The sequence below is a fragment of the Thalassophryne amazonica genome, chromosome 15, assembly GCF_902500255.1.
Source record: "Thalassophryne amazonica chromosome 15, fThaAma1.1, whole genome shotgun sequence".
Lineage (NCBI taxonomy): Eukaryota > Metazoa > Chordata > Actinopteri > Batrachoidiformes > Batrachoididae > Thalassophryne > Thalassophryne amazonica.
In genome coordinates this window covers 21,223,295-21,236,976 of record NC_047117.1, presented here as the reverse complement: position 1 = coordinate 21,236,976, position 13,682 = coordinate 21,223,295, and the positions used below count along the sequence as shown (strand labels likewise).

The following is a 13,682-nucleotide window of genomic DNA, read 5'->3' as shown; positions in this document are numbered from 1 at the left end:
ATCATGACTTTTGATCCTTATTGACAAACGTGATGTAGACGCTGACTGCTGATTGTTTTAATCCTATAATCAGGATAAATTTAATCAGACTAAGCGTAAAGATCAGGATTAAAAAGTAGGATATGCCCCTTGGCAAGGACCAAAGGGAGGAGGAACAAGATCAAAGGAATTAAGAACAAAAGCACATTGAGTGACATGGAAATGTTCATGCATTTGTCCCCTCATTTGTCTTAAGAAAACTAGATGTAAAATTGATACTCTGTATCAAAGGCAGTCTAAATGAGATTTGACACATTAATGTAACAGCCATCATTCATGTTCTAGTTAAAGATTTAGTGGCATGATGGCACCCTGTGCAAAAGATGTAGCACCACTCCCTCTGTGTGTGTGTTGTTATTTGAGTTTTTCTATACATTTACATTCCAGGTACGGCTGTGCGCATATTAAGTGTGTGTCTATGCCCATTTAATGCATATGAGTTCCACCATGTGAAACTGTTGCCCCTCCCCATGTTTATAAAGGCACAGTAGTACTCAGTACACACCATAGCTGTTGATTTTTTTCCAAGATGGCACAGAGCACAAACTTGACAGAAAATCCTCCAAAAAAAAAAAACACATTCAGAGCCTAAAAATACCTCTGACCAAGAACACTATCAGATGAGAATCAACATACATCTTGCTTTTTCATAATTAGAGAGCCATTAAAGGCTCCAACTGCTATTCCTTCTGTTTGATGTGGCTGATGTAGGCTAGGGAAGGAGGGAGCTTTGTTTTGGCCCACAAAAACCGAGTTAATGCTTCTATTGGCAGAAAAAAAAATCATGGCACCAACAATAATGTTTACATTTTGTGTATTCAGCTATGCCTCTGAAACAAAGTGGCTACGGGTACGTACATCCGTATCTTCTGCGGGACTGCTACGAGGTATGGACCGAGGTTCACTGAAGATACGGACAATGTACGGATGAGTTTTGAAGCCTTGCCAGACCTTTAGCCGCATGTGGTATGGGTACGGACATATTTGCGCATTCTGATTGGTCGGTAAGACATCCTTCGTATCTTTAGAACGGTCTCTGTAGATACGGGTACGTACCCGTAACCACGGCCCCTCTGAAAACAGAGAGACTGTGAATAAAAATGTCTAATTCCCTGAATGGTTAACCCCTTGAATAAAAACTGAAACCTATACTATAAACACAACTTGATTAATTTAAACTTCATTCTGGTGATGTATGAAGACAAAATTACAACAAAAAAATGTGAATGTGTTGTACCTGTGTGTATAAATGTTTTTGACGTCATGAAGCTTAAAAAGTTCAAACCTGACAATAAAGGCCTATTCAACTATATTTTTACAATGACTGAAAAGTTACTCTCTTTATTAATCAGAGCAAAGGAATAGGGGATTAAGAATATTCCACTCTGGATACTTGCTGTTTTGTGTGTCATTACAGCAGTTTGTTTACAAAAACAGCACAAAGCTTCAACTTCGACATATCTAGAGACACGTTCCCCCACTTACTTTCATAAAATCGCACAGCTTCTCCAACAGTTTGAACAGCAACACAATATTAAAAAGTAAAGTAGACTGTGTTACTGACAAGTCAGTCAAGGGACAAGACTGCTTCAGATTCAAAATCCGACACGTTTGAGACGCGCTTCGAATTTTCGGTACCTGACGTCACATTACGTGACGCGGGCGTACGTAAATCGGGAAGTGCGCTGTAAACATTTAACAAAACTTTTACTCGCACAACTCGGCAAAACGTATTAAAAATGTATATACGCGGAAAGAAAGGAGTGATAAGTTGTGGAATTTAATTTTAGTGCGTTTGACGCTTAAGCGCAGGAATTGTTTGTTTACATCATGGAACATCGCGCAAGCTAACGTTAGCACACTAGCATGCTAAAAACAAATCATGTGATCTGTTAATAATACAGCAGCTGTACCTTCATGAATGAAACATGACATTAATGAAGCGGGTAACTTGCATAATCTCAGAGAAGTGGCAGGTTGTGATTACAAATTGAACAAGTACGACGCTAAGCTAACAGTATTCGAGGCTTGGTTCTTGGTAACATGCCTTGTTCCTGTGGAAACTGGAGGAGGTGGATTAGACCTCTTGTGGTTTTGCTTTATATCTTGTTGTTAATAGTCGTCCTGCCCCTATGTATTTGGGAACTACAGAAGTCAGAGGTGAGTTTTCAGAATCCATTTAATCGAGTTAAGCTTTTTTAGAATCTGAAAGCATTTGATTGTGATACTTAAAAAAAAAAAAGATCTGTCTCGTGTATGTTCCACCACATTCACCATTATTTTGTATTGGCCGTTGTTCTTGATACAATACCACAACCAAGCAGCTGTTACGTACCGAGATGACCCCTGTACCAGATATGGATATTCGCTATTTGCGCATGCTCGAAAACGGGAACTTTGTTGCGTACTGAGTTTACCCTTTCTATGCGCAGTGTAAATTCTGTTCTTATCTCTTGATGATATTGCTTTCCTGGACTTATTTATACTTTGGATAGGATTTAAATCAAATGAACAGGTGATTTATTTTTCCGGCATAAATTGAAACCAGCACTCAGTCCTTTGTTAAATCATGTTCTTAATCAGCCAAGCACGTCAATCTCAGTTTATTGGAAACAAAGTCTGAATGTATATGAGATTACAGCCTTACCAAGTCTTGTTTGCACTGTCAGTTACAAAAAAAAAGCTAATATCTGTTTATTCATAAAAGAGTAATCCCACCACAGGTCAAACTCAGTTCAAAGCAAAAAAAAATTATTGACATACCCCAATCTGAATTTGTGTACAAATAAATAAAATTCCATTTAACAAACTTTCCGTTTTTTCACAGAAATAAGATCAGAATTTATTCTCATTAAAGCTGATTTTGGTCTACACTCAGAGAAGGTAAACTAAGTACAGAAGTTGTCATTTTTCATACAGGGTAAAACCCAGTAGAGAACAAACTTTTTTTCACACAGATAATGAATACACAAATCTGGTACGGGTTATCTCAGTACGTGACAACCGCAAATTGCTATTAGTACAACACCCGTTGTTTAAAGTACCCAGCGTTACAGTTCATGCACAATCATAACGTTAAAAGATTTGAGTTGGAAATTTGGCTGAAGTGGCTGTTCATACATTCCTTTTCTCTCAAAAATTCTTGAAAGGGTAGTTGTAAAACAGCTAACTGATCATCTGCAGAGGAATGGTCTATTTGAAGAGTTTCAGTCAGGTTTTAGAATTCATCATAGTACAGAAACAGCATTAGTGAAGGTTACAAATGATCTTCTTATGGCCTCGGACAGTGGACTCATCTCTGTGCTTGTTCTGTTAGACCTCAGTGCTGCTTTTGATACTGTTGACCATAAAATTTTATTACAGAGATTAGAGCATGCCGTAGGTATTAAAGGCACTGCGCTGCGGTGGTTTGAATCATATTTGTCTAATAGATTACAATTTGTTCATGTAAATGGGGAATCTTCTTCACAGACTAAAGTTAATTATGGAGTTCCACAAGGTTCTGTGCTAGGACCAATTTTATTCATTTTATACATGCTTCCCTTAGGCAGTATTATTAGACGGTATTGCTTAAATTTTCATTGTTACGCAGATGATACCCAGCTTTATCTATCCATGAAGCCAGAGGACACACACCAATTAGCTAAACTGCAGGATTGTCTTACAGACATAAAGACATGGATGACCTCTAATTTCCTGCTTTTAAACTCAGATAAAACTGAAGTTATTGTACTTGGCCCCACAAATCTTAGAAACATGGTGTCTAACCAGATCCTTACTCTGGATGGCATTACCCTGACCTCTAGTAATACTGTGAGAAATCTTGGAGTTTTGATCAGGATATGTCATTCAAAGCGCATATTAAACAAATATGTAGGACTGCTTTTTTGCATTTACGCAATATCTCTAAAATCAGAAAGGTCTTGTCTCAGAGTGATGCTGAAAAACTAATTCATGCATTTATTTCCTCTAGGCTGGACTATTGTAATTCATTATTATCAGGTTGTCCTAAAAGTTCCCTAAAAAGCCTTCAGTTAATTCAAAATGCTGCAGCTAGAGTACTGACGGGGACTAGAAGGAGAGAGCATATCTCACCCATATTGGCCTCTCTTCATTGGCTTCCTGTTAATTCTAGAATAGAATTTAAAATTCTTCTTCTTACTTATAAGGTTTTGAATAATCAGGTCCCATCTTATCTTAGGGACCTCATAGTACCATATCACCCCAATAGAGTGCTTCGCTCTCAGACTGCAGGCTTACTTGTAGTTCCTAGGGTTTGTAAGAGTAGAATGGGAGGCAGAGCCTTCAGCTTTCAGGCTCCTCTCCTATGGAACCAGCTCCCAATTCAGATCAGGGAGACAGACACCCTCTCTACTTTTAAGATTAGGCTTAAAACTTTCCTTTTTGCTAAAGCTTATAGTTAGGGCTGGATCAGGTGACCCTGAACCATCCCTTAGTTATGCTGCTATAGACGTAGACTGCTGGGGGGTTCCCATGATGCACCGTTTCTTTCTCTTTTTGCTCTGTATGCACCACTCTGCATTTAATCATTAGTGATTGATCTCTGCTCCCCTCCACAGCATGTCTTTTTCCTGGTTTTCTCCCTCAGCCCCAACCAGTCCCAGCAGAAGACTGCCCCTCCCTGAGCCTGGTTCTGCTGGAGGTCTCTTCCTGTTAAAAGGGAGTTTTTCCTTCCCACTGTAGCCAAGTGCTTGCTCACAGGGGGTCGTTTTGACCGTTGGGGTTTTACATAATTATTGTATGGCCTTGCCTTACAATATAAAGCGCCTTGGGGCAACTGTTTGTTGTGATTTGGCGCTATATAAAAAAATTGATTGATTGATTGATTGATTGATAGCCGTATTAATAATTCCAAATTCTAAATTTGTATGTAGCACAGCCTTGTTATGTTTGAGTTTATGGTTAGGATTAGTGTGGTTCCTTGTGGTTAACGTAGTTTAGGAAGCTATGTATCAATAGCAAATACAAGTATGTGGCCTATATTGACCAATGAGAGATATGCTATGTATGAGTAAAATTTCACTATATGAATACGGCTACGTAGGGATAGCCACTGCCAAATTCATCACCTGCCCCCTGTACGCCTTCAAGGCAATGTCCCCGATTATCTCGCGATAATCATGACTGTTTGTATTGGATGCCGTATGATCACAGCAATCACGGCTCCATATCAGTAATCACTTAATTATGGTCCTTCATAAATGCTAACTGCAATTATATTATTATGGTGATATGAGGTATTTGCAAACTAGTTACTAAAAATTGACCTCTGAAGTTATTGAGGGTCACACATTTGATCCTTTTCATGATCAGTGTAATCTGTCAATTATTTTTTTAATGAATAAGTCTTACTTTAAGGGTAATACTTAATTCAAACGTGTATTGCTGAGCCCAGTGTCAAACTTTCCAGGGTATTAGTGACTTGAAGTTTATCTCAAGATACTATGTACAAATGTTAGAGGCTCAGGCGCCTGTTAGCCACAATTAGAATTCAAATTAGCCCCATGTCTAACTTGTTGGAGGACTTAATGAGCTGGTTTTGTGTAACAAGTTTGATAACACAAATATTTTAAGATATCCCGCACACAGTTTCAGAAACTCAGTCCCCTGGTGGCCACATTTAGAATCTAAACACACCTAACATCAAATTTATCTGAGGTTATAGTGCACTATGAGTAATCCACCTCCAATCCCACTGAACTACCTGCTCTAATCCCAGTCACGCTACTTGTCTGTGTCCTTGGACAAGACAAGATTTGGTCTGCATTGTCCCAGTCTACCCAGCTGTAAATGGGTACTGGCCTTGGCTAGGGAAGTAGCCTGCAATGCACTGGTGTCCCTTCCAGGGGGAGTCGTAGACTCATTCACTTCTTGCTATGGTGTAGCGGGATAGGCACAAGCACCAAAGCGCCTACATACAACTTGCTCTTTTTCTTCTTCGTGATGTGATCTTGTGTACCAAGTTTCATCTTGATACATAAACTCTTTGTCAAGATATCACATACAGTGCATCTGAAAAGTATTCACAGCACTTCACTTTTTTCACATTTTCTTATATTACAGCCTTATTCCAAAATGGATGAAATTCATTAATTTTCTCAAAATTCTACATACAATACCCCATAATGATGACATCAAAATGTTTTTTTTTTTTTTTTAGATTTTTGCAAATTTATTAAAAATAATAATAATAATAAAAACGTAGTAAACACAAGTACATAAGTATTCACAGCCTTTGTCATGAAGCTCAAAATTGAGCTCAGGTGTATCCTATTTCCACTGATCCACTATCCTTGAGATGTTTCTACAGCTTAATTGGAGTCCACCTGGGGTAAATTCAGTTGATTAGACATGATTTGGAAAGATACACACCTGTCTACATGTAATGTCCCATAGTTGATAGTGCATGTCAGAGCACAAACCAAGCATGAAGTCAAAGAAACTGTCTGTAGACCTTCAAGACAGGATTGTCTCGAGGCACAAATCTAAGGAAGGGTACAGAAACATTTCTGCTGCTTTGAAGGTCACAATGAGCATAGTAGCCTCCATCCAATAACAAAACGTAACAAAAGAAGAAGTGAAGCACTGTGAATACTTTCTGGATACAACATTGTGAGCAGACAATTCATACCAAAATTCTGACACTTCTGGATGCCCGTACACAGTCAGTCCAATACTGTACAGGAGATGGATGATTTGCTATGTTAACCTTGAACTTAAGTAGCCCCCAAAGGCAACATAAATAAAATTAAATGTCAAATTATACAATTAATACTACACGTTTTATTTGTCTTGTCCTTTGACTGGCCATTTGTATCAGAGGATCTGAGGCTCCTCCTGTTGGTCACAGAGAACAATTCTTTTAATTAAAGGCCAAAACTGATCAACTTTGTGGTTATAGTTTAGATTGCATTCAAAGCCTTGCTGCTGAGTTGCCGACCAGATGCAGTGAGGTTTTGCTGAGGCAGGTGACCAAGACCTGACTGCAAACTAGCGTTAACGGTGCTGATCTGTCCCACTGATATAACTACAGGTTGGGACTCACACCAAAGCGTGGTTCATTGCCGGGATATTCGTCTTCATGACCATACCGATATCCCTGTGGGGAATCCTCCAGCATCTTGTTAACTACACTCAGCCAGAGCTTCAGAAACCCATCATCAGGTAAAGATGTAAACACATAAGCAGAATAAAAATTAGACTGTGAAACATATGTTTAACTGAGGGTTTTTGTTGTTGTTGTATTTTAGGATATTATGGATGGTGCCCATTTACAGTTTGGACAGTGTGCGTTCTCAAAATGTTTTATTTTCTTAATCTTATCTTTTCAAAGCATCATTTTAATGCTGTTTGACAGTTAAACATTTTTCATCAAAACTTTCTCTGTCATATCTGTTTTATGTTGCAGTGGCTTGCCTTGAAATATCCCAGTATAGCAATTTATGTGGACACATGCCGAGAATGCTATGAGGCTTACGTCATTTACAACTTCATGACCTTCTTACTTAATTACTTGGAAAATCGGTACCCCAGCCTCACAATGATGCTGGAGGCCCAGGACCAGCAGAAACACCTACCCCCTCTTTGCTGCTGCCCACCTTGGCCAATGGGAGAGTGAGTATAACACCTTACTTTTACACTAAGTGGCTTAATTGTGTTTATACCAAAGCCTGTCTTGTTGCTAACTGGCACTGTTGTAATAATTAATGGAACGCCAGGGAAATGGAAATCTGGTGTATTTTTACGGCTAGTGTGACTTATACTTCGATAAACATGGTAATAGTGTTACCTCTCCTATAAAGTACAAAAACAGATGTTAAGAACAAATTAACACTATTAAAGCAGGGGTGGCCAAGTTTGGTCCTCGAGAGCCACCTTCCTGACACTCTTAGTTGTCTCCCTGCTCCAACACACCTGAATCCATTGAAAGGCTCATTAAAAGTCTGCTAACGAGTCTTTCACAGTGAAAGAACAGTGAACAGTGTTAATATTTTTAGAAGCTTTTGCAGGTTTGTTTTCGTAGTCATGTTTCTGAATATTGCAGTAAAAGTACATCTATATAATGATCAGCTAAACACAAAGACTGCAACTATGTCATTATGAAGACAAACTCTCAAATAATGTGTTTAGGATAATGCTTATGTATTTTAAAAAAAAGGGGGTGTTTCTTTAATGATGCTTGGCAATTCTGTTACCAGTTTCAAATTGGCCTCAGTCAGTAAATACTTAGCATTTCTGTATTGTGCAGTTTTTTCTTCTTCATAATAAAGGGATTAGTATGTTCTTTGGAACTTAAACATGCCTGAAGGTCACCTGGAATGTTGTGGCATGTGTGATAGATATTCGGGGAAAAATGTCAATGTAAAATGCCATTATTCTTCTCTCAAGCATTTATATGAGCATCTTTAATCATAAGTGGTTCAAGTTTATCTTAAACTTGACATTTCTTTTATATAACAGTTTTTTCCCCCACATTCCATTTCTCAAACTTGAATTGTCACATCTGCAGGGTTTTACTTTTAAGATGCAAACTGGGAGTGTTGCAGTATACTGTCGTCAGACCCGTCACAACAGTAATCGCCTTGTAAGTAAGCGCTGCCCTTCAAGCACCAATGTTAAGTTTTCTGTAATTCACAGTCGACTTTCCATTTATGCGCTGGTTGTTTCGTCTCTAGAATCTGCCAGCTGAGTGGAGTGTATGATGAAGGCAACTTCAGTTCAGTGAATGCATGGACATATTTGGTCATCTTCAACAATATATCACAGCTGGTAATGTGCTTTTATAAATGGTTCTTAATGAAGCATTACTCTGAAATAATTTACCATCTTATTCTGACCTCCTAAGGTACTTTTTTGTGTCTATCACAGTTTGCCATGTATTGCCTGGTGCTGTTCTACAGAACTTTGAGAGAGGAACTTAGTCCAATCAAACCAGTTGGAAAATTCCTCTGTGTGAAAATGGTGGTGTTTGTGTCTTTCTGGTAATTCTTAGTAGTTCTGGGGTGTTTTCTGAAGTAACAGTCTGTGTATTGGTTTTGTTCCTGTTTGTCGTATTGGTGAAGTATGTTTGCACACACTGATAATCTGACAGCATTGTCTTTGTTCATGTACAACCCCTGGCAAAAATTATGGAATCACTGGCCTCGGAGGATGTTCATTCAGTTGTTTAATTTTGTAGAAAAAAGCAGATCACAGACATGACACAAAACTAAAGTCATTTCAAATGGCAACTTTCTGGCTTTAAGAAACACTATAAGAAATCAAGAAAAAAAAAATTGTGGCAGTCAGTAACGGTTACTTTTTTAGACCAAGCAGAGGGAAAAAATATGGACTCACTCAATTCTGAGGAATAAATTATGGAATCACCCTGTAAATTTTCATCCCCAAAACTAACACCTGCATCAAATCAGATCTGCTCGTTAGTCTGCATCTAAAAAGGAGTGCTCACACCTTGGAGAGCTGTTGCACCAAGTGGACTGACATGAATCATGGCTCCAACACGAGAGATATCAATTGAAACAAAGGAGAGGATTATCAAACTCTTAAGAGGGTAAATCATCACGCAGTGTTGCAAAAGATGTTGGTTGTTCACAGTCAGCTGTGTCTAATCTCTGGACCAAATACAAACAACATGGGAAGGTTATTAAAGGCAAACATACTGGTAGACCAAGGAAGACATCAAAGCGTCAAGACAGAAAACTTAAAGCAATATGTCTCAAAAATCGAAAATGCACAACAAAACAAATGAGGAACGAATGGGAGGAAACTGGAGTCAACGTCTGTGACCAGACTGTAAAAAAAAACGCCTAAAGGAAATGGGATTTACATACAGAAAAGCTAAACGAAAGCCATCATTAACACCTAAACAGAAAAAAACAAGGTTACAATGGGCTAAGGAAAAGCAATCGTGGACTGTGGATGACTGGATGAAAGTCATATTCAGTGATGAATCTCAAATCTGCATTGGGCAAGGTGATGATGCTGGAACGTTTGTTTGGTGCCGTTCCAATGAGATTTATAAAGATGACTGCCTGAAGAGAACATGTAAATTTCCACAGTCATTGATGATATGGGGCTGCATGTCAGGTAAAGGCACTGGGGAGATGGCTGTCATTACATCATCAATAAATGCACAAGTTTACGTTGATATTTTGGACACTTTCTTATCCCATCAATTGAAAGGATGTTTGGGGATGATGAAATCGTTTTTCAAGATGATAATGCATCTTGCCATAGAGCAAAAACTGTGAAAACATTCCTTGCAAAAAGACACATAGGGTCAATGTCATGGCCTGCAAATAGTCCGGATCTTAATGCAATTGAAAATCTTTGGTGGAAGTTGAAGAAAATGGTCCATGACAAGGCTCCAACGTGCAAAGCTGATCTGGCAACAGCAATTAGAGAAAGTTGGAGCCAGATTGATGAAGAGTACTGTTTGTCACTCATTAAGTCCATGCCTCAGAGACTGCAAGCTGTTATAAAAGCCAGAGGTGGTGCAACAAAATACTAGTGATGTGTTGGAGCGTTTTGTTTTTCATGATTCCATAATTTTTTCCTCAGAATTGAGTGATTCCAGATTTTTTTTCCCTCTGCTTGGTCTAAAAAAGTAACCGTTACTGACTGCCACATTTTTTTTTTCCTGATTTCTTATAGTGTTTCTTAAAGCCAGAAAGTTGCCATTTGAAATGACTTTAGTTTTGTGTCATGTCTGTGATCTGCTTTTTTCTACAAAATTAAACAACTGAATGAACATGCTCCAAGGCCGGTGATTCCATAATTTTTGCCAGGGGTTGTAGTAGTTACTAATGGTTAATTGGCAACTCTCTTAGGCAAGCTGCATTGATTGCTATCCTGGTGAAAGTGGGAGTGATTTCTGAGCAACGTACGTGGGATTGGCAGAGTGTGGAGGCTGTAGCGACTGGATTACAGGTAAAATGGTTTTAGTGTCATCTGTCACAAAGCTGTCAATGTTCCGTAATTCCTCTGTTCATTCATTTATCGATCTCTGTCATTGGGGCTAAAGTACTGAACAAGATTAGAAGAACCTTTCCGGGTTTCTAAATTCAGAGTAACATGTTACAACTGTCTGCTTGCATTTTCAGATGACTATAGCCTTTGACCTAGATTCCTGACAAGAAGGCAATCCTATGGGTGGGGATGTTGGCTACAGAATTGCCTTGTTTCACAATGTAGCAACACTGATATAGCAGCTATAGTTGACATTTGGAATCACGATTGTGGTAGATTATAAAATGAATCAGAATTTATTAGTCGGTTCCACCTCTGGAATGTGATTTCTAATGTGAAAGAAATGGGAGATTTCAACATGACCAAATTCAAATGGATCGAGAATTCCATTACATTCCTTTCACTTGTCAATGCAGCTTTTGTAATTTTTAGTTTTTAGTTTGATTTAACACATACAGTGTACCATATTAAATAAATATGGGAAGGAATTTTTAAGAGATTACTTTGGTAATTACTCATGTCAAGCATCATTATCGGTGTTGTCTTTGCAGTACAGGGATAAATAATTAGTATTTACCAATATTACCTTGTTTTTTTATTTATTTGAATCACGTTTGATAAGAGTAATAGTGGGAAAAAATACATTTTCCTTTCATCTTTTAATGGTTACCTACAGTCTTATATACACGCACACACACACAGGTATTACATACAGTGATGAAATTATGAGACTCATGTAAAATTTGGAATTAGCATTCACATAACTTCCTTCATGTACTGGGTTTTGTCAAATACTCAATTTTAATTGAATCAGGAATTGGTTAGAATGCACTTGAATTTAACTCACCATACATGGAATTGAAATGAGATGGAATTAAAAGTGTATGTGGGGGGGTTATCCCCAACTCTGTGTAATAATCCTTGACTGAATAATTTATACTTTGTGTTTCAACTATCAGTGTTACTACATGTACTGGGGAAGTACCATAATTGGTTTTCTAACAGTCTGAAGCATATTAATCCATCCCGTCTCCTTCAGGATTTCATCATATGTGTGGAGATGTTTTTGGCTGCCATTGCCCATCACTTCAGCTTCACATATAAGCCTTACATCCAGGAAGACGAGGAGGGCTCTTGTTTTGACTCCTTCATGGCAATGTGGGACATATCTGATGTCAGAGCGGACATTACTGAACAAGTCTGCAATGTCGGTAAGTGAATTACATTTGCAGGTTTAATTTCCATTGCTGCAGTATTGTAAGTGTAGGAGACTATCTCAGTGAGACTTTGTTCATCACCATCTGCAGGAAGGACAGTCATGGGTCGTCCGAGGAAGTCTTATTTTGGTGATGTTCAGGATGACGGTGAACGATCAGGCCTTCTCTCTTCAAGCTCTCAAGATGCTGTCACAGAAACATTGTCCAACCCTGTGTCACCTAATGGTCAGTACCAGGGTCTGGGAAAAACCGTCACATCGCACTCATTGTCAGCACCTGCTGGGTTCAGCTCCACCTCCTGGGATGAAGAAACTGAGGCTACATCCAGAGAAAGCCAGGGTTCCAAAGAAATGGAAGCAGATCTCACTGTAATTACATGAAGACTCTATAAGACTACACTATAAGATCTTGTCCAGGCTTACGATTGGACAAGATCCAACTATGACGTCAACACTTTCCTTCAGAAAATTTAAATAATGCAACTTTAAACAAAAACTCATTTTTAAAAGGATACATTCGATGAGGAAAGGTATTTGTAAGAATTGCAAAACCAAATGGGCCTTTTGGCCATTGACAGCTCCAAGAATGTTAATGGCACTTGATGTTTATATGCGGTAATTTTAAACATGTACAGTATATATGTAGCTTTTCTTGGTGTATAGCCTAGCAGATTGTGTTGGAATGTTGGTCTTATTCAGTAACGGGGAAGTTCAGTTGTCATGGTCGGTCTCACAGTGCACCTTAAAGGTCCAGAGAGCACAACTTTGAGTTGCCAATTTAGTTATTTAGATTTTGGGTCAGAGTGACGCCTGGAGTCTAATTGTTACATGAACACTTCAATTCCAAGAATGAAATTATCTGTCGTGTTCCACTCAGATCCAACAGGATACAGGGATATTAGTTTGGTTTTAAGGGAAGGTATCCGTTGATATTCTGACTTAGGTGGTTAGAGGTGTATTCATGTGGGCAGGATGTAGAGCAACACTACATGATTCAAGTAAAAAAAAAAATTATCTTTGGGTATGTATAGTTTGAAAGAATTCTTGTTCATTAATCATTAGTACATTTGTGTCTATTGTATGACAACATTCAAGTATTAAATCACATCAGGGTTTGGATTCATAGTAAACAGTCCAAGTATTTAAAAAACTTGCAATAATCTTTAAAATTCAATCTGCACATTGTTATACTGTCAACACTTTACTCAATCATGTTAACTTTACCAATTGTTTTCTCAGCTCAGGCTCACTCAGTTATCTTCAACCGCTTACTCCAATTAAGGGTGGCGGGGGCTGAAGCTTATCCCAACAGACATAAGGTGTGAGGTGGGATACACCCTTGACAGGACACTAGTCTGTCACAGAACTACATACAGACAAACAAACGCATTCACACCCGCATGCACATTTAAGGATAATTTAAAGTTTCATTTCACCT

The 13,682-nt window shown here is 38.4% G+C and overlaps 1 protein-coding gene across 1 annotated transcript; it reads left to right on the top strand.

Annotated features, from left to right (window-relative positions):
* The first annotated feature begins 1,686 nt into the window (after nt 1-1,686).
* tmem184c (transmembrane protein 184C) lies at nt 1,687-13,619 on the top strand. The gene is made up of 10 exons (XM_034187516.1): nt 1,687-2,199; nt 7,094-7,224; nt 7,311-7,347; nt 7,469-7,674; nt 8,570-8,644; nt 8,736-8,829; nt 8,929-9,041; nt 10,890-10,989; nt 12,068-12,239; nt 12,336-13,619. Exons 1-10 carry the CDS (start codon nt 2,083-2,085, stop codon nt 12,623-12,625), a joined length of 1,335 nt encoding a protein of 444 aa, XP_034043407.1. The 5' UTR covers nt 1,687-2,082; the 3' UTR covers nt 12,626-13,619.
* The last annotated feature ends 63 nt before the right edge of the window (nt 13,620-13,682 follow it).

Excerpts from the sequence above, each read along its gene's own strand:
- tmem184c (XM_034187516.1), top strand. The coding sequence starts at position 2,083 with ATGCCTTGTTCCTGTGGAAACTGGAGGAGGTGGATTAGACCTCTTGTG. Across the intron at positions 2,200-7,093 it reads GGGAACTACAGAAGTCAGAG|GTTGGGACTCACACCAAAGC; the intron begins GTGAGTTTTCAG and ends ATATAACTACAG. Across the intron at positions 12,240-12,335 it reads TGAACAAGTCTGCAATGTCG|GAAGGACAGTCATGGGTCGT; the intron begins GTAAGTGAATTA and ends CACCATCTGCAG.